At 43.1% G+C, this 19674-nt stretch overlaps 3 protein-coding genes across 8 annotated transcripts; 1 reads left to right on the top strand and 2 right to left on the bottom strand.

Moving 5' to 3' along the window:
- Positions 1-3035: 3035 nt before the first annotated feature.
- dhrs13b.2 (dehydrogenase/reductase (SDR family) member 13b.2) lies at positions 3036-8323 on the bottom strand. Of its 3 annotated transcripts, XM_004075732.5 has the most exons (9): positions 8283-8323; positions 7978-8146; positions 7695-7871; positions 7349-7624; positions 6937-7266; positions 4582-4929; positions 4414-4506; positions 4300-4324; positions 3036-3588 (listed from the first exon to the last, which is right to left on the bottom strand). In XM_004075732.5, exons 2-9 carry the CDS (start codon positions 8021-8023, stop codon positions 3564-3566), a joined length of 1320 nt encoding a protein of 439 aa, XP_004075780.1. In that variant the 5' UTR covers positions 8024-8146; positions 8283-8323; the 3' UTR covers positions 3036-3563. The 3 variants fall into 3 exon arrangements, with proteins under 3 accessions (XP_004075780.1, XP_078785634.1, XP_078785633.1); XM_078929508.1 differs by lacking the exon at positions 8283-8323 and having other exon boundaries at positions 8055-8157; XM_078929507.1 differs by having other exon boundaries at positions 3428-3591; positions 4311-4324; positions 7978-8307.
- On the top strand, positions 8309-15383 carry gemin4 (gem (nuclear organelle) associated protein 4). 2 transcript variants are annotated; one of them, XM_020708354.3, is made up of 6 exons: positions 8309-8461; positions 9236-11215; positions 11457-11613; positions 11684-11954; positions 13133-13831; positions 14953-15383. In XM_020708354.3, the coding sequence occupies exons 1-6, from the start codon at positions 8374-8376 to the stop codon at positions 15172-15174; spliced, it is 3417 nt and encodes a 1138-aa protein (XP_020564013.1). In that variant the 5' UTR covers positions 8309-8373; the 3' UTR covers positions 15175-15383. The 2 variants fall into 2 exon arrangements, with proteins under 2 accessions (XP_020564013.1, XP_004075832.1); XM_004075784.4 differs by having other exon boundaries at positions 8310-8523.
- LOC101166816 (TLC domain-containing protein 3A) lies at positions 14521-19468 on the bottom strand. Of its 3 annotated transcripts, XM_020708361.3 has the most exons (6): positions 19277-19464; positions 17749-17832; positions 17436-17655; positions 17143-17238; positions 15449-15764; positions 15155-15188 (listed from the first exon to the last, which is right to left on the bottom strand). In XM_020708361.3, the coding sequence occupies exons 1-5, from the start codon at positions 19393-19395 to the stop codon at positions 15477-15479; spliced, it is 807 nt and encodes a 268-aa protein (XP_020564020.1). In that variant the 5' UTR covers positions 19396-19464; the 3' UTR covers positions 15155-15188; positions 15449-15476. The 3 variants fall into 3 exon arrangements, with proteins under 3 accessions (XP_023817345.1, XP_020564020.1, XP_078785637.1); XM_023961577.2 differs by having other exon boundaries at positions 14521-15764; XM_078929511.1 differs by lacking the exons at positions 15155-15188; positions 15449-15764 and adding an exon at positions 16569-16923 and having other exon boundaries at positions 19277-19468.
- Between the last annotated feature and the right edge of the window lie 206 nt (positions 19469-19674).

Below are 19674 nucleotides of genomic sequence, written 5' to 3'. Positions count from 1 at the left end.
CAGGATTAGATCATTCCGTCTGAAACTGCAAATACTGCACAAACCTTTGTGGAAAACGATGGAAGAATAGAACAAAACAGCCCAAAAACAGATTTATCTTAATTGTTTTGTGGATTTTACAAACACAATGCTAACTAGTTGTACTGCAATTTTAATTTTGTAATTAGTTTCAGTCATGCATCTTCTGGGATGCATGGATCCATGTTCATGCATGGTCTGGTATCATGTGAGGTCTTGGTGCATCCTCTGTCTTTTGAGAGACTTCCTAATACTGTTATATTCCACAAATTTGCACCACAGTGCATTCTTTGATGTGGAAGATAGCTTATTCACTAAATATTTCAACCTAAAGATCCTTTAAGTTACAGCCATTAAACCCTCAGTGAGTCGCTGAACCACAAGACTTAATCTTAAACACAGATTTGTAAACTACATGTGAGTAAAGTGTACACATCTGTACAGCTACTGCAAAAACGGAGAGCACAGTTTACAACACACAGAGCGGTTTATAAACTCAAGAGCTCAGTTTATATGTCGGGACGATGGATTTCCGTTTATCGCACAGCTGACTGCAGTCCAAGTCTGTGTCAGCACGAGGAGTTGTGTAAGTTTGCCTGCAGAGGTCACTGACCCGTGAAAGTGTAAAAGAACGATCAAACCAAAGGACAAGCCAGCGTTCTGTTTGGGAACGATAGAAACCAGTTTCAGTCTTCTGAGGACAGCGCTGAGAGACAGAAAAAGCAGCTGGAAACCTGGAAGTTCTTTGAAACGTTTGCACAAGTTTTGCTCAAGATCCTGAGAGGCAAAGCATAGATTTTCAGTTCTGTAGAAAACCTTAGCAGAGTGCAGCATTTCAAAATGCAAACTGAGTTTGTAAAAAATAAACTTTGTCTTTTTCTTTGGAATTCATTTGAATCTTTGCATCAATGCAGTAAACTCATCTAGTGTCTTTTAATTATTCTATGTGGAAAGAAGTAAAGACAAAGCTGCTCCAATATCCATAACATTTGAGTTCTTTCATGAAGTGAAAGTCAAGGATGATCATCTGTCATGAATGGACATATCTGTTTGCCACATTTGATTATTCAAACACAGAATAATGTTTCCTTTTTTTGGTTGAAACCCAAAAGTTTTGAAAATTTAGCAACAGAAACATGAAACCAGGTGATTTTTATTTTATTTTTTATCTGTGTTGGTATCCGAAAATATGAAAGGCTTTAAAACCACTGATAGAAAATAATGGATAAAAACATGTATATTTCTGTCTTTCAAAATAAAAGCAGAGACCATAACAACTTGCAGATTTTTTTATTTTATGTGTAGTCCTGAAAATTTCTAATCTGCCTCCTCATTGTCTGATCTGGACAGTTGTAAAAACAGGAAGCTCTCAGATAGTTTTAAATAGATTGTTGCCTACCTTACCTTCAGGCCTTTACATGCAGGAGTTTGATCCGGTTTCTAGAACAGTTTCACAAGAAAACATTAAAAAAAAAACATTGATGGTGCTCAGACAAACCTATCGACAATGTCTTCTTTTTTTCTGTGTGAATCCTCAGTCATCTAAGATGAGGCCAAAGATTGATCAAAGATTGGCTCACCACAGGAGACAGAAGAACAGAACTTTAAATTCAGTTAAAATCGTCACATTTTCACCATAAAAACTAGCAGATTTCAACTAACAAATCCCTTGTTTACCAGTTTTTATTTTAAGGCTGTGTCAGAATTCCGACCCTAATCCCTAACTACCAAAACCCTATATAGTGCGGCACTATATAGGGGTTAGGGCGGTAATTCGGACACAGGGTAACTCTTTGTTTATGAGGTTAATTCTGAAATGGCGTGTTCTATAAACTAACATGTAGTTTGAGGAGAGATCGTCCAATATTTCATTCAAATAGAGCAACAGGCTGGCAGAGCAGGCGCTGCAGAACATTAGATCATGCTCTTCAAGCTCTCACACGTTCTGTCTCTTGTTCTTACCTGTAAAGGTTTCATACAACCTGACTGATTCTCAAACTGGCAGAGAGTTGAAAGTAAAAATAAACTTTAGTCTGTCAGTAATCAGTCAATTTAAATGGCTGCTTTGCTTTTTTTAGGCACTTTTTTGTGTTGGAGATCTGCCTGGTGTTGTTCCAGATCTGTCAGCTCAACACAGGAGACGTAAGGCCAACATGAAAGATGTTTTTTTTTTTTTTTTAACATGATTGGAGAAGAAAAACATAAAGAAGATGGAAAATACAAAAGCCTTGTTCTCATGAAGTTCCAGCTAACACGCCAAAGCCAACATCTGCATGACCTGAAGGACAAGTCGCCGCTTTTTAATGTGCTGGTTGTGACCAAAGGTTTCAAATTCAATGCAAAGGATGATGAGAGACATGGCATTAGAGATAGAACCAGCAGATGTTTGATGGAGAGGCTAACTGGGATAGGCTCCAGCAACCCATTGACCTTCAAAGGTATTCAGCGGGTTTGGAAAATAGATGGAGAGATCAATCAATCAATGGTTGGATTCCTATTTTGGTGTTCTTCATCTTAAAGCAAATACATTCATACATAAATACATAACCTTCACCTCAAGCTGTGATTTAAATGTCATTATTATACAAAACTAGTGGAAAGAAAATCAAATTTTATAAATCCTCTGTCTCCTTTTATAAATTTGGATTTTTAAAAACTTTTTAACAATCTTATGGTTAAAATAATATTGTCTTTCATAACAAATTATTCAGATATGAATATTTACTGTCTTCTGTCTGTTTAAATACTGTTTAAATATTTTCAGAGATTAACTAATCAGTCTCTGATGTCAAATAATTTACTCATCTGTTTGTTTGTGAAAATAGAAAAATGGAATTGAATCTTTTCCCAACATGATGCAGATTGTTTATCTATTTGTTCAGTAGATCATTTATGGAGTTTCATTTTTAGATTTTCAAAGTGTGGAGATCAAGTGATCCGTACACTTTTTCATGTGTTAATCTGAAGAATCAATATATTTTATAATTGATCACAGAAAAAGACAAACTTGGACACAATTCGGTCTGGATTTTTATTTCTTAAACCTTATTTAAAAAAACAAACAGTGACTTTAAAGCATCTGGAAGCTGATGATGGACAGTTTCTGTTTAGTGTCACTTTAACCGACTGTTTCACACATTCACATATTCATAATCACACCAGTCTGTGTTCATGTGTCAGCGTGAAGGTTTGTGGTTCCAGCCCTACAGGAGTAAACACTGGATTATTAGACAGATTTCTTTGTTCTTAAAGTGGAGCAGCTGACAGAAAAACAATCAGGAAGGTTAAATTAAAGGTCATTACAGTTTTTTAGAGGATCTGATTGGTCCTCATGTTTTGATGTCGTTAAAGAGTCAACACAAGACTCCAAAAAAAAGAGTCTAAAATAAGATGAAAACTGCTGTAAATTATGATAACAATAAAGTTTCACAGAAACCCACATTCACCAGAAAACAAACAACAACAACCAACACACAAGTAAACAACCATCAGTGCAGATGTCAGTGGGCAGCAGGAAGTCGGACAGTTCCTTCATTCTCTAGGTGTCACCACTGCGACTCAGTATGGTTTCTTCAGGACACAGAAAACACGCATGTTAACATGCAAACATACACATGTAAACACATGTAAACACACAGATGTAAACCACACACATGTTAACACACATGTAAACACACACATATTAGCACACACATATTAACACACACATGTAAACACACACATATTAGCACACACATATTAACACACACATGTAAACACACATATCAAACCACACACATGTTACCACACACATGTTAACACACACATGTAAACACACATATCAAAACACACACATGTAAACACACATATCAAACCACACACATATTAACACACACATGTAAACACACATTTCAAACCACACACATGTTAACACACACATGTAAACACACAGAGGTAAACCACACACATGTTAACACACATGTAAATACAAATGTAAACACACACATATTAACGCACAAGATAACAAACACATGTTAACACACAGATATTAACACACAGATGTAAGCACACAGATGTTAATACACACATATTAACACACACATGTAAACACACACATTAACACACACAAATTAACACACATGTAAGCACAGATATGTTAATATACACAAATTAACACAAACATGTTAACACACGTGTGCAAACACAAACAGGTTAACACACACATGTAATCCACACATTTAAACACACACGCCGCATGTGAACTTAAAGAGTAAAGTGTAAATGGAATAAGCATGTATTTACCTTACAATCTTAGATGGTCTTCTTGCTGCAGAAAAAACAAACATGGGTTATTCTGATGACAGTCATCCTCCTCTCCCAGCAGACTGTTAAGATTCTGCTGCAGGTGTTGCTCACCTGAGTTCAGGTACAGCAGCAATATAATAAGAACTCCTGACAGACTGATCAGAACGAGGCCCACAGCGAGGTTAAACATCAGGCTGGAGGGTTCTGCAGAGAACAGACATGCCACAGATGAGCCTCTGCTGCCACCAGGTGGTGCTTCCACTCTACTACACTCCTTACCTTCAACTTGGAGGATGAAGCTTTTCTTGATGGGCATCCTGAGCGAGGGATGAGAGACGCTGCAGGAGAACTGCTTCCCAGACAACGTCAGCGAAGCCTTGAGGTAAAAGAAGGCCGACAGAGAGTAGGTCTGGTCCTGGTTGTGTTTGTGGCTGGAGAACAGAATGTTTTTGAGTTCCTGAGGCAGAGGGGCGCCAACTCTCTGACCTGACGCCGCTGGGTTCTGCTCATGCCAGAGGATCTCCACGTCCAGAGGGTAGTAGTTCTCTGCTGTGCAAACAACCTTCTGCTCCTTTCCCTCCTCCAGCACCAAAGTTGGACCCACATTCAGGGAGACCCGGGGAGGCTCTGGTGAGTCCAGAGTGACTTAGAATCACTTTAGGAAGTTGACATTTCTATGTTTACAACAGAACAAGTATGGAGCCTGTGACCTGATATGGGTTAAAAAAAAATTGTTCCCTTGAAATAATTAATTTGTTCCTACAAAAGATTAATTCATGTGTTAGGTCATTCATAAATACGGATGGCTTGCTGCTTGTCCATGTCATATTCTGTTATACATTTATCCTGTTGTTTTTGAATGCACCTTAGTTACAGTGACAGGTTGATTGGTCAAAATGCATTATGGGATATGTGTGATGCACGTATTCCATTTTACAAGCAAACGAGCTCCACGGCCAGAGCTCTTTTGCTTGTCATACCGGAATCTGGGCAGCTGGCTGGCCGGTGTAGGTACCATAACCGTTCGGCCTGCAATAACCGTTCGGGGTCCTTTCGACTGAGGATAACATCACACTACGGTATCCCCACTTGGACAAACTACATAGCGCGGAGATCTGCTCGGGCTCTACATATTTTCATTTCACATTTCCTTTTGTAACCCAAAGTTATTTTCCCTCATAAGTTGTGTCTGACATTATTCTTTGCAGTGTTTATGGAGAGATTTTGCCACAACCCACTTTGTAAAAAGATCTGTGGCTGTTAGAATGAACCTGCTGTTCCACGCTAGAGAACCGTATCTCTGATTGGAGCAACTGGAGTCTCGTAGCTTCGTGTTCGCAGGCAGGGAATATGATTTGTTATAGTGTTCGGTCCGGAGAAGGCTTCGGACCGCAGTCCGTTCGGCTGCAAATGCACTTAATAAGAATCTTAACAATAATAAAAGAACATTTAGAAGATAATCTCACTCCATGTCAGAGCTCTGTTTGTTTACAATGGACCGCATAATATCTTCTTCTATTGTAGTTTTAATTATCCGATACGTCAACGGACAGCCAATCCCATAATGTGACGTCAGCACTAGTCGAAGGACCCCGAACGGTTGTTGCAGGCCGAATGCTTATGGTACCTACACCGGCAGACGGAGAGCCGCTGTGGTAGGGGGAAGAAGTCAGCTCGGGCCTTCGATATTCGATATTTTTCTTATTTTCATCGAGACAATAATATATAGATCCCCTAGTTTGATTCTTGTTTTTATTTTTCTGCATGATATGAGTAAAACTCGCGATATTAGCGATCAATATTGCGATGACGCTATAACTTGAGAAACATGAAAGAAAATAGCAAAACGACCAAAAACATAATTTCCATTACACTGCAACAGTTTAATGGAAGAAAGAGTCAACATAATTTAAATTATACTCCAAATGACCCTCGTCTACATAAGGAGGCAAATATCTAACATGAAAGAGCTCCATCCGATTGGTCAAATGCATAAATAGATTTATTTGATTCGCTAAATAGTTCAAACTGCCATAAGATTGTTTTTGCAAATTTAAGGTAACCGCTTATTGCTGTCTTTTGCGATAAGCATATTGCACAGCTTGATATTGCGATAACGCTAAATTTGCGATTTATTGCACAGGCCCAGAACAAATTAATGATTTCGTGGGAACACGTTTCTTTTGTTTTTACCCATCTCAGGTCACACGTATACAACTCCTAATTTTAAATAAGGGTTAATTTAATTTGAATTGTTGAAAGTTTAAGAGACTTTCTTTCAAAATAAAAGCTTTTCTTTTTCCAGCAGCAACAAAACACTCAGTACAGATAAGAACCCTCAGCAAATGATGCAATAACAGCAACTCCAGACCTTTTCTGAAAAGGTCACATTTGGAAGCATTTGTGTTTTTTTTTTTTTACTTCCCACATAAAAAACAGTAAAACAAAACAAAACAAAACAAAAGTCAGATGTGACACAAATCCCAGAAATAAACTCAAACACTGTTTTCTTCTAGCCTTAAGAGGCTGAAGAAGAGGAACAGATGTTTTCAGCTGGATCACCAACACTGTAGCAGTGCGACCGCTGATGGTAAAAGAAGAGGACAGATTACAGGTTTTAGATCATCTCCTCACCCTCGACGTGCAGGTTGAGCTCCATGTTGGCGAAAAGCGGGTTCACAGTCAAAGAACAAATGTAGCTTCCTTCGCTGCTCATCTTGGTGAAGGGGAGAGTGTAGGAGGCATCTCCCCCAGCCAGGGCCTTCTTCCCAACTCCAGAGCCATGAATCTCCCCGGAGCGGCTGTTGTAGCGGAAGAGCATCCTTCTCTCTCCGCGGGACTGCCAGTGCCACTCCACGGTGACGTTTGGGCCTCGGTGGTCGATGCTGAACTGACAGTGGAGTTTGGGCTGCGAGCGTAGTCTGACTTTCACAGATGGAGTCTCTGTTTTCAGCAACATGGCGACTATGGACACAAATAGGATGAACCCTCTTACAGGCCTTCGTTCTGACATGCAGAAGCAGCGTCAGATGAAGGGGACACCTACCTGTGGTGGTAAGAACCTCTCGGTCGGCGATGGGCGGCCAGCTGCGGTAGTCCTGCTGTCCTGGAGGAGGTTGGTCAGACGGATGTCTGAGGAAAGCAGTGACGCTGAACTTGTCCTTTCTGTGTCTGAGGATGCAGGTGTACCAGCGGTTGTACCCCTCTGCCCCCAGGGCGGGCCAGCGGACATGGATGCCCTCTGTGCTGTACCGTCGGACCTCACACTCCAACTCCTCTACCTCCACCCCTTCAATGGACCGCTGCAGGTCCAGTTTTGAAACTAAAGCAACATAAAAAGTCATGAATGTAATTCTTTCCTGCCCCGATTCGTGTCTTGGACAGAAGCTCACCAGTGATCAGGAAGGTGATGGCGTGGGGATTGACAGGAGCGTCTCCTTTTAGACCAAACTGAACCATAGCCTCTCTGGGAATGAGCTGTGTCTCAATGTGTCCTTCACTGTTGTTGGACACATGTTCGTCAGTGAACTGACATGACAGCCATGGTATCTGCTGAACGCTCCTCACAACTGAGAACACAGAAAAACTAACATTAAACACACCCTTCATTTAAATTTAGTTCCTTTCATGAACTAACTGATAGAACAGCTGCAAACATACTTTAAAATAACTTACCTCCAATCACATAAAAGTAAATAACAACTTTCTGAAATACTCCCATTTTGATTATTCAATTGAATTTCTTGGTTCACCTTGTTTCTACCAGCAGCCAGGATCTAAAAAGTACTTTCATTTTCACTTCTGCAGAAAAAAAACGATTTGCCTTTAGCTCGCGTCACATGACCTACAAGATTAAAACCATAACAAAAAAAAAACATTTTTATATATATTCATAAACACAATAACAAATGAAATGACGTTTAAATCTGATGTAAAATATTTAAATCTCGCTCCGAAGAAAAACGTTAAAACTGCAGTACCGAATTTATCCGGGTGCGTCGCTGTGAACAAACATCCGGTATATGCGTCGCATGGCGGAAGCGTGTTTGCGGCTGCGCAGTTCTGCTGTGGATGTTTTTAGTTGGATTATGTTGTTTCAGAAATCTAACTTTAAACTTCGGAAACCGTGAACGTAACGGCGCGTTTAGAGAGTTTCCAGGTAAACGGATTACACTGGTATTTACCTGCACGCAACAATTATCACGGTGATAATGGACAAAGGTAAAATAGCTTTTATTTTTACTCTCTCTGTAGACCAGTTAAGTCACTGACTTTAAGTTAAAATAAATTCTTACAAAAGAAAATATTATTTAATAAAGAAAAGCAATGTTTTTTAATTTAAATTGTTTTTCCAACACACGACGCATTCATACCGATTTACACACGCGGTGAACCGCTTTGAATTGTGGGAAACTGAGTTTGGTGTGGTAAAATGAATGACATATGGATCCCCTGAAGGGATTTGGCAAAAGGTGAATAACAACAAGATCTACACTGATCCTGACATAAAGACGAACGCACACAAACACTCACACATTAAACACAATAAAAACTATATGGCTCTGTCCATGAAAACTGAGTTATTTATTGGAGATCATATCTGAAAGTTGAGAAGAAGCTTTGGTGTTTTTATCTGTGGATACGGTGGCCCTGAAGTTCAAATCACATCCACAAATTACTGTTTTAAAACATCACACAGCAGTCCTGGAATGCAAAAACAAAATTGTTTTTGCAATTCTTGTTTCTTACTGCATATTTGAATGAAAACTTGACACCCCACCCCACCCCCCGCTTTAATTTTGTTTAGATTTATCAAATGTAACGTTTTCTTGTTATTTTATTGCTTTTGTTGTTGTTATCTTTAAGATGTCTTTACATTGATATGATGATGTGATTGGCACTTCAGGGCTCTGATTATGTCATGTGATTTCAGGCTCTGCGGTTCTGCAGGGGGCTTTCCTGCTGGCAGACAAACTGTGTCGCCCCTCATTTCTATCCTGCGTGAACAAATCCGACTGGATCGCGGCGGGACGCCCGATCCTACAGGCTCTGCAGGAAGTCTGTGAACTGGAGGAAGCTGACGGTCATCACAGCTCGACCTGGACGAAGAAGGTGGTCTGTGCTGTGTGGCTGAAGCTCTTGAGCGCTGAGGAGGATGTTGAGAGAGCGTGGAGGGAGAACCCCTTTTTTTCCTTCCAGCAGAGCCTCCCTGAAGTTAACCATGTTGTCCTGTTGGAGTTGGTGAAGAACGCTGCTGCTTCACATGTTTACGCAGGTTTTCTCCTTCATCTTCCTGAAGATTTGATCTGCTTGGAGCTGAAGAGGCTGGTAGAGCATGTGAAGAGCGAGCCTACAAGCGAAGAGGATGTTCATTTCTTTCTAGAGATGTGGCGGGAGCTGTGGAAAGGCCAAGAGCAAGCCAAGCTCAGAAACGACGAGAGCATGGAGATGATGTTTGCCAAGCAGGTTGCTCGTCTCACCTCCATGTCTTCTAGTTTGTCTCCTCAGGCTGCCAAGAGGTTAAAGCTGGAGACACAAGACTCAGCAGAGGCTGATGTTTTCCACATTCTCCTCAATGCCCTCAAAGACATGGCAGATCACGTCTCCTCATTAGACCTGTGCTTCCAGTCTCTCTCCATGTCCCTTGATGCTCTTTTTACATCATTTCTGATAGACCGAGAAGTTGTTCTATCAGCTCAGGAGAAGATGGACATCCTGTGTAAAGCCATCAGTACTAAAGGAAAGAATGAAAAACTTCAACCTGAACTTGTTGAAGAAGCTCAGAGACATTTACGGGCTTCGATTTCCCCGTCTCAGTTCAAAGTCAGGAGGATGGATCTGGGTGAAGCTCTGAGGGTCATAGCAGAACTTAGTCAGTCTTGGAAAGACCGAGGACTCTTGGACGTCCAGGACGGCTCTCGCTCCTCCTACTCTGCTTTCCAGCTGGAGCAAAGTGTCCAGAGAGTCTCCACTGCTCTGGAAGAAGCTCCCACAGCAGCGACAGAGAAGAACCTGCTCGTGGCTGTGCTGAAGTCTCTGGTTCTTCCTGTCACAGAGAGCAGCCCTGAGGTGCATGCTCAGGTGCTCTCCACCATCATCACTCACCGCCTGGAAGACCACGAGAGCTTCGCTGCCTTGTTTGCCAGAGAGCCGCCCTGGACGCACTGTGATGAAGGCTGGATGGATTGCCTGGAGAGGAGCCAAGCTTCCTTCCGTCAGCATGACGCCGTGATCGGCCTCTCCTCTACTCTAATGAACAAACTACGCATGGAGAATGCAGACGTCAGCCAGTGCAGAAAGCTGATGAAAATCATAGCAGATATCTTCTCCAGCCTTTCCTTAGAAGACATGAACAAAGCCTTGGTGTCCATGTTAAGATTGTCTAGGAAGGGCTTCTTCGAATTCCCCGTTCCTCCTGAGGTGGCTGGAGGGTTTGAGCAGGAGCTCAACATGGCCTTCAACTGCATCATCCAAGCAGGAAGTGGAGCGTCCTCAGCTGTTCCTCAAGGGAACCTGACCACGGCCGTCTCACTCGTAGCCAGAGTGGCTTTTCAGAACCCAGAAGGCGCCTTACGGTCCTGCTGCCACTCAGCTGTTTTCAATAAAGGAGCATTTTCGATGATGGCAAAGATCCTGCAGCATCTGCCTGGACTCAGCGGTCAGAGAGGAGGAGATGGAGATGGAAGGAGGAGCGGAGAGGAGAACACGGCTAAAGACGGGACCTCTAGTCTGCTCTGCAGGTGCCTACACCAGACGGTCAAGGACAAGTCCCTGTCAGCCAACGAGAAGGAACAGTTTGCCAAATTCCTCGGTCTGCTGATGGGTCCAAACGTGGACGAGGGAAAGGAACAAAGCTTCCTGTCACCTCAGGAGGTTATAAACACCTTCGTCCTCCCTAACCTTTCATCTGTAGGTGAGGATCCTTTACAATGTTCCTGACATTTGAAGAAGACTCTTAAGAATCTTTTATTCTGAAATTTGGTGTCAGAATCATCAGTTTGAACTGTTAGAAGTGGTGCAACGTTCATGAGCTCCTCATCTGTTATAGCCTCTAATGACTAAGTCGTTTTATTTTTGTACACTTTGATTTATCAGAATTCAACATTTTACATAATACGTCACATGTTCTTCATCCGTTCTCCACATCTGCTCAGGTTCCTCCTCTGTGGATGCAGAGTTGAGTCTGCAGCTTCTTCACACAGCTTTGTCCTTGGATGTGCAGCCAGGAGCCTCCAGCTCTCACTGGCTGATGGACTGTTCTCCTTTTCCCCTCCTTTTTGTTCTCGCTCAGATCCACGACCAAAACCTCAGGTGTTTGTTGGGATAAGATTTCGTTGAGTCTTCCTTGGAGTTCTCCTGTAATTCGTCTGCTTTCTGCCAGGTTTTGGGAGGAACCGCCAAAAGGTGGCGTCCGCCTCTGCTCTGTGGACACCAAGGAGCTTCTGGTGTCTGTGATGACCACAGTGGGGCAAGTGGTGGGTGCAGAAGTGGCAGCCGCCCCCAGTAGCTGGTCCAGAGCCCTCTTCTGGCTCTACAACAAACTGGAGGAGTTGGACTGGACGGTTCGGTTCCACCTGAAGCCGTTGTGGGGGCAGCACTTTAAAAACGAGGTGCCCTCATCTCTGCTGGATGTGTGCGATCTGCCTGAGCAGGTGAGAACTCCTGCAGCCCAAGTCCCAGTCCATTGAACGGCAAAGGCCTAAAGTGGGACACGGACACAGAACCAAAAACCCACCGACACAAGTTGGTGTCTCGATTAAAAAGGGTTATCCCTTCATCAAGTGAATCCTTGCTAAAAAAGACTGTTTTGCTGTTTAAATAAAAAAAAACATAATCAAGACTCTTTTATAAACAAAGCTGTAGACACGTACATCCATAGGGGGTTTGATCCATCGCCGCTGCATCTTCAAACTCATTTGTACAACATGCCTGCTTCTCAACTCCTTCACCCTTACTGACCCTTACGTGTTGTCGGTGTTCACTACGACCCGTCGCCTGCAGCATGCCCGTAGAAAAATGTGCATGAACTTTTTCTCTTTCTGGATTCACAGAGCGGTCTGCCACCTGGATATTTTGTGTGGGCCACCTGTGTGCCCCGTACAGGTTTGAGCATTTTCACCTGCAGACAGCCCGTGCCCACGAATTAGGGCAGTTGGGACTCGAGATATATTCAGACCGCCCTCAACAGTGCACGTTCAAATGACCACTTCCAAAAAAAAGTCAATGTAAACGCATGGAAAGGCACACTTCTGGCTTCAGTGTTCAAAACTCTCGCGTTTAAACTTGTACGACCATTTTCAGGCTCTGTGTACAAAGTGCAAGGTTATTGAACGCCGTTGAAAATGAAACCGTGTCAAACTTTGATCAATCAGGGACTTGGATTTGGTAGTGAAGAATGGATGGCGTCCCTTTAAGCCATGGACGTAGCAACTGTTTGAAAGTTGATCATGGAGGGGAATGAATAATTGTTGTTTGTGTCGGCTGGAATACTATGACACCAAGTCTTTCATAGATATATCGGATTGGAGCTGTGAAAGAAAAAGCCCTGAGCGATATTTGCACTGCTTCAACATTTTACACCAAGCCTCTATTGTAGGTGGCGGACATGCGCTAGTAAACAGTAGAAAAAGTGTGTCCACTGCTTAAGGCCTTAAGTGAACCATGAAAAAACATGTTTTGTCTTTGGAGCTGGATGTTTGTCCGAAGGCGTCAAAACTATGGGACTTTATGTCAGGTCACAGCTGAAAACAGTGGGGGGTGATCTCCTAAATGTGTTTGTGTGATGTTATTATTTGATCAAAATCTCAGCTTTTCTGTCTTTGCTCCACAGGAGTGGTGCGGTTTGGACCTGCCTCCGTACGGACAGGGCACAGGTCTTCTGGCGTGGCTGGAGTGCTGCTCTCTGTCAGACTCCTTGCAGTCCACCATGCTGTCATGTCTGTCGCTGGACCAGCACCAGCCTCACCACGTGAACATGTTCAGCAAAGGCCTGCTGGTGGGTCTGACCCAGATCCTCCCCTGGTGCTCCGTCTCACAGTGGAGCAGGGTTCTGAAGGTCCTGAAGGAACTGATCGCCTCCAACCGGCTGAACGTCCCCTTCTCTTTGGAATACGTGGAGTTTCTGCCTCTGCTGGACCTCCGGCAGTTCTCCTGTGAGCTCCGCGTGTCCGTTCTCCTGCTCCGGGCGTTCCAGCTACTCTGTGGTTCCAGCTGCTCCCATTGGCTGCCCGCTGACGGCTGGGCCCATGCTGGCAGGCTGTACGCCCACGCAGTTAGGAACGTGTTGAGCTCTGTTAAAGTCAAGCTGCAGCTTCCTACAGCGAGCACCGCAGCCGTCTCTGAGTCAACTCCTCCAGAACCAGCACCATCCGGAGATCCAAACTCTGCTGTCAGTCCATACCAAGACTCCTGCATGAACGGCCGGGCCCCCCCAGACCCTGGAGTCTCCAAAGAGGGACATGTGGAGAGCAAAAGCCAGGAGGTCCTCTTCGTTCTCAGCCAGCTCTTCTGCCACGTTCAGCACATCCAGGTCAGAAGGATTCTCTTCCCTGCAGGTTTTGCTCTTCTGGTCGCATGAAGCTTTTCTCTGTTCCTACATTTCAACCATCGAGGTCTTGATGGTTGGAAAAATGTGAACTGAAAGTTTCATCAATTCCGGAGAAGTACAAACTCATCAAAAGGGTTTTGAGTTAGTACTTAAAGGTGATATAATGTAGCAAAAGTCTTGGACTGGACTCATTCAGAACTCTTCATTTCTTAGCTTTCAGTTTTTGGTGTGTGTGTGTGTGTGTGGTGTTGGTGTGTGTAGGGGGGTGGGGGGTCTTTGGTGGTCTCACAGGTTCCTCGGGCTCTGATGGGCCACAGAATGATCCTCCTGCTGCTGCAACACAGCCCCAAACCATGACACCTCCCCCTCTATTTGTTAGTATGGGGGTGGGGGGCAGACCTGAGCTGGTTCTCAAACGTTTAAGACACCCCCCCCCCCGCCCTTGTAAACCGGAATTCAAAGTCCTTTTAAATCCTTTAGACTCTTAAGCTGCTCCATATTTTTCTGAAGTATGATTGTGTGAAAGTAAAAAAACAAGAAGACATGAATTGTTTAGAGTTCAGACCAAAACGCTTGTTAGACACGCACTTCTGGAGGAATTTACCAGTTGGTGCCACACCTGGTTAAACGTCCATAAACGTAGAATTGCTGGATGACTTTAAAAAAACAAATTTCTTAAAGTTTCATGGCTTTTTCTTTTTTATTCAGTTGACTTTCATATTTGTCCATCAGACAAATGCCACAAGAGAGAATGTAAAATTTTCATTGGAGGGGGACTATAAAGCCTGAACTTCTGAGAAGGTGTTAAGTCTTTCCAGAGCTGCAGGTCTGTTTGCAGCAAAGATCTCCTCCATGTGTGAGGATGTGTGGAGCTGCAAGGAAAAAAGGAATTCAACTTTAGTGAAGCCAAAACTTAAAAAAATAGTCCTGGAATTTCTGTCAATATTTTTCTGGTAGAAGTCTTAAATTTTTCTTCTGTTGATGAACAAAACATGGGCTTTAAAGTGGACCATCTCAGAGGACTTGAGGCGTTTACTGCTCAGCTTACAGAAGATTTCTGTTTTCCCATTTGAAACCTCCGTTTACAGATGTTTTCCTTCCAGGTGATGATGCCTGGAGGTCAGAGTGAACCTCTGTTCCTGTGCAGTCTGGAGATCCTCAGCTCCTACGAGGCCATCATGGCCGCCTTCCCCGACAGCTGCAGCCCGCTGGAGAGCGACAACACGCGTCACTTCTTCTCCACCATCACGGACAACCTGCTCAACCAGGAGATGAAAGCGGTCCTGCAGCAGAAGATTGCTCAGCTGGTGTCATCAGCAGCGTGACGCTCCAATGGACGCTATGCAGAAAGAAAACACGCTGACGCACCTGCACAGGTGCAACAAGCTGTCCTTGAATCTGCTTATAGTAAGCCTTCCCCAACAAAACAAATGTCAGAATGAAAAGCAAGAACAATGAAGTCAGGACAGTTTTTGGTTTTCTCATGTCATTCAGGTTTGTTCTTTTGTAAATAAAGTTCTAATATCTACAAGAACAGTTTTATTTGCTTCTAAAAGAAAAATCAAAAGATCAGGTTCAAATTCCAGCTCAGCATGTAACCTGCTAATCTGTCCTTTAGTGGGACTCTTCAGTCCGTCCTCAGCCGGGCCTTGTCTGGCGCCGTCCTCCCTCTCAGGTAGAGTCTGTTGGCTTTCCTCAAAAGCAGGAGAAACCAGTAGATCTGTGGAGCCAGAATCAGCAGGTTTCCCAGGTTGCAGTGCAGAGGCATGTGAAAGGCCACGGCGGAGAGAGGAACCCCCAGCTGCCGGCTGTACTTCCAGTACATGAAGGGGAACAGCAGGATCCGGCACACAAAGAAGGTCAGGAGGACCATGAGGCCGTTGATTCTGTGCAGCATGGAGTCGTCGAGGCGCAGCTGGAGAGCAGAGTCAGCTGTCAGAAACTTTGCAACACATTTTCAGAAGGTAGAAGGTCAAAACCTGGCAAAAGATCTCAGGTTGGTGGTATATCACATGACAAGAAAACATAAGAAATATCCACTTTATTAGCCTTATAGTGGAGCAAAAACATTACCAGTCATTGATTCTTTAAAATGAGTTTTGTCTGTGATGTTCATCATAGAAACACTTTAACAGTGAGACAGAAAGTAAAAAAATAATCTAGGAAATCACATTTAGATTTTTTATAGAATGTATTTGTATAATGGAGCAGAAAATATGTACCAAAAAGTTAACCTCAATACTTAAGAATGTAGTCCTGGTTTTAATGACAGAGGTCAAAGGTTTCCTGTAGGTCTTCAGCAGCTTTGAACACACTATAGCTGCCATGTTGGTCCATTCTTCCAAGCAGATCTTCTCCAGTGCCGTGTAGATTCCCGTTGGATTAAGGTCCAGAGACGGGCTAGAACACCCCAGAACCTTCAGATCTTCAATTTGGGCTCATTTTTTCATCCTCAGTGCTCCCTCTGATGGAAGGAGGTCTTTGACCAAAACCTGTAGACATGGCTTCATTCAGCCTTTCCTTCATATGAATCAGTCATCCTGACCATGATGTTTCCATCACCATGCTTTACAGCAACGTTCTTGAGATGTAACACCGCGAGTGGTGTTTTTCCCAAAGACTTTCATTTTGGTCTCATCTGATCACCTGACCTTCTCCCAATCCTCTGGATCATCCAGATGGCCTCTGGAGAACTTTCGACTGGCCTAGACATGTTCTGGCTTAAGCAGGGAAACCTTCGGAGTTCTGCAGGTTTTGAGTCTATAACAACGCCGTGTGTTACTATAGTAACCGTTGTTACTGTGGTACCAGCTCTCTTCAGGTCTTTAGCCGGTTTCCCAGGGAAGTTCTGGATTGTTTTCTCGTAGATCATCAGGTGAGATCTTGCATGCAGCACCAGGTGGAGGGAGATGGTCAGTGAACTGGCATTTATTCCATTTTCTAAAAATTGCTCCAACACTTGATCCATTCTTGCCAAGTTGCTTATTGTAGGTAGATTGGCTTATTCCAGTCTTGTTCAGGTCTACCATCTTGTCCTTGGTGTCCTTTGACAGATCTTTGGTCTTGCATTCTGACTGTGTAAGAGACACGTGTGGACAGGTATCTTTTCTACAGATAACCAGCTCAAACAGTTGACATTAAAGCAGAGAAGGATAGAAACGTGTTTTTGTAAAAGGTCTGTGAGGAACAGAATTCTTGTTTTTTGTTGGAGGTAAATCCTTGTTTCTGCTTCGTTATACAAATGAACTCTTCAAGAAAAATTATTACAATCTGATTTTAGTTTTTCCATTTACCTGGATGAGGATTTTTCCAATGGAGACGAAGGGGCTGCTGAACTCTGTGGTTAAAAAACAGCCCACAAAGAAATCTCCTAAGCCTCGTCTGAAGAACTGCAGAAGACCAAAAGGTCATCAATAATGTTTGTTTGGTTTTCAAACATCAACTTTGTGTTCTGTGACTCATGCAGAGGGAAAACACAATCAGAGAAACATCTTCAATTTGACAAATGACTCAAAAACGCCTGCTGAGCCTCCTCATGTGAGGAGCTTATTCTGAACAAACAAGAGGAACATCTGTGTGTTCTCACCAAAGTGATGGGCATAAAAACGAGGAGAAGGGCCAAGTGATGAAGGACCAGGAGCCAGTCTCTGGTGAGGAACGCCCTGATTGGCTGGAGCGAGGGCCCTCTGGGAGAACCGGACCCACCTCTCGCCCTCTCGGTGTGGAAGTGGCTCAGGTACATGGCGTAGAGGTCAAAGGCCATGTACGGAGCGCCAAACAGGACAAAGTTGTTGACCAACCAGTGGCTGCATGGTGACAGCAGCCGGCATTTAGGGAGGAATTACCAATCTTATCCTGGATTTAATTTGTGTTCTGTTCATGCATAATGACCGGCTTACTTGTCAATCATGACATCTTTGCATGACAACGCCACGGTGAGACCGGCTGCAGAGGACAGAGAGGCGTGGACGGCAGACATCAGCCTGCAGGATCAGGAGTAAAGCATCACGACTCACAGACATTCAGCACAGATGGGGACCGTCAACAAATGAACAAGTGCATGATATGGCGAAGATTTTAGATCAAACCCAAGACTAAATGCTTTGCATAAAAGAAACAAATTACAATGAAACATTTCCTTGTGTTGCGTTTATACAATCTTTTTTATTTTGCAATGTTTTCATAAGAAAAATGGTTTTAAGTTGATATTTTGATGTTTTTCAATATGTGACCGTATGCTTCCAAATATATGTCAAATTATGGCGCCGACATACCAACACCATACACACCAATTTATTTAGCAATCACTGAAGATGAATATTTGTTATGAAGTCATATTAAAATTTCAGAGGATTGCATATGATTTCTGGCTTCTTTTTTATAGCTCCCAAACCAAGCGACCCAACATATGCCGAATAGTGGCACTGACATCCCAACATCAGACACGCCACTTTTTTTTCCCCATCATACATGACGGACAGCTGGCAGACAACGTAGCTCATTTTCTTCACCATTAGGTGATTCATACAAGTGCGTTGTCACAATATTGACAAAGATAGGGCGCTACAGCACAGGACATAAACACAAGAGCAGCAATCTCTGGCAAATAGCTGGAGGAAGGAAGCACAGTCATTCAGTCAAACATCTCTCTTGACCAATGGACTACTGGAATGCATTTGGACTCGTTGGGTCACATAGTTCGGGAGCTTTTGAAAAAATGGCGAGAATTCATTGGTGAACCTCTGGAATTTTTACATAAAATTCATATAAAATATCCAGCAGATATGATTGCTAAATAAATTGGTGTGTCTTGTGTTGGTATGTCGGCGCCCCAATTCGGCATATATTTGGAATCTTAAGGTCACAGGGTTTGGGAGCTATTGAACGAAATACCAGAATAACAACTTCAAGCCATTCTTTTTATAAAAACGTTGCAAAATAAATAAGATCATTTGAACACAACTTTGGAATTGTTTCATTGTAATCCATTTCTTTTTGCAAACGAGTGAGTCTAAGGTTACATCTAAAATCCCATCCACATCATTGTTATTGTTAACCCTTGTGCTATCTTAGATGACCCCCCCCCTTACATTGACATGTTCTCCCTACCATGACAAAGGTGGATAAAGGTGGAAAGATTTCATGTAATCCATGGATAAAAGTGCCTAGGATAACACAAGGGTTAATTTATTGACGGTCCCTAATGTCTGAATATCCATCATAAACTAACTTCATCACGGTCACTGAAACGGGGACACACTTACGGTTGCATTAAGAGAACAAAAACTAGAAGATACTATTTTATTTCAGACTGAGCATCTTATTTTGAAATGTCTTAGATACTCTGTGGCTGTTAAGCAACTTCCTCTTGGACGTTTCGAGACGTTTACAGCGCACGTTATGAGCGGTCACGTGTGTGACACTGACCTCTCACTGACACAGGCCAAATCGGCGTCAGTCCAGTGCGTGAAGGTCTGTCTGAGTCTCCTTCTGAGACCAAAGTAAACTCCCGGGAAGAAAACAGCCCCGCAAACCAGGGCGGCCATGACGTTGACCGGCGCAGCACTGTTGTCCTCTTCGGGTAGCCGTCACCGGAACAAGCAGGCGGTGCTTTTTATAGGCCAGAGAGAAATCGCTAGTAACCAATAGAAGTCGTTAAACTGAGATCACGTGTTTGAAGTTTCAACCATTGGCCGTTTCGCATCGACGGAAGTGATTTTTTTCATTCTTTTATTAAACTAAGAATTTCACACAAAAATCACGATATATACGTCAATGACATCAATATCAATAATGAGACAAAGGCAGACAAAAAAAATAATATG

This window comes from Oryzias latipes, chromosome 13, assembly GCF_053564925.1.
Source record: "Oryzias latipes strain Hd-rR chromosome 13, Olatipes_Hd-rR_3.1".
NCBI lineage: Eukaryota > Metazoa > Chordata > Actinopteri > Beloniformes > Adrianichthyidae > Oryzias > Oryzias latipes.
Note: the sequence above shows the minus strand (reverse complement) of the source record. Positions and strands in the feature narration are given on the sequence as shown.

What these genes read in the sequence shown, in the direction of transcription:
- dhrs13b.2 (XM_004075732.5), bottom strand. Translation starts at nt 8,023, where the DNA reads ATGGGAGTATTTCAGAAAGTTGTTATTTACTTTTATGTGATTGGAG. An exon ending in AGAGGTTCTTACCACCACAG is followed by an intron (nt 7,267 to 7,348) that starts GTAGGTGTCCCC and finishes TTGTGTCCATAG; the next exon opens with TCGCCATGTTGCTGAAAACA. An exon ending in GCTGCTGTACCTGAACTCAG is followed by an intron (nt 4,325 to 4,413) that starts GTGAGCAACACC and finishes TTTTTTCTGCAG; the next exon opens with CAAGAAGACCATCTAAGATT.
- LOC101166816 (XM_023961577.2), bottom strand. Translation starts at nt 19,395, where the DNA reads ATGGCCGCCCTGGTTTGCGGGGCTGTTTTCTTCCCGGGAGTTTACTTT. An exon ending in TTGGCCTGTGTCAGTGAGAG is followed by an intron (nt 17,833 to 19,276) that starts GTCAGTGTCACA and finishes CTGATCCTGCAG; the next exon opens with GCTGATGTCTGCCGTCCACG. An exon ending in TTGGAAAAATCCTCATCCAG is followed by an intron (nt 15,765 to 17,142) that starts GTAAATGGAAAA and finishes TCTGCTCTCCAG; the next exon opens with CTGCGCCTCGACGACTCCAT.
- gemin4 (XM_020708354.3), top strand. Translation starts at nt 8,374, where the DNA reads ATGTTTTTAGTTGGATTATGTTGTTTCAGAAATCTAACTTTAAACTTC. An exon ending in ATCCACGACCAAAACCTCAG is followed by an intron (nt 11,614 to 11,683) that starts GTGTTTGTTGGG and finishes GCTTTCTGCCAG; the next exon opens with GTTTTGGGAGGAACCGCCAA. An exon ending in TGTGCGATCTGCCTGAGCAG is followed by an intron (nt 11,955 to 13,132) that starts GTGAGAACTCCT and finishes TTTGCTCCACAG; the next exon opens with GAGTGGTGCGGTTTGGACCT.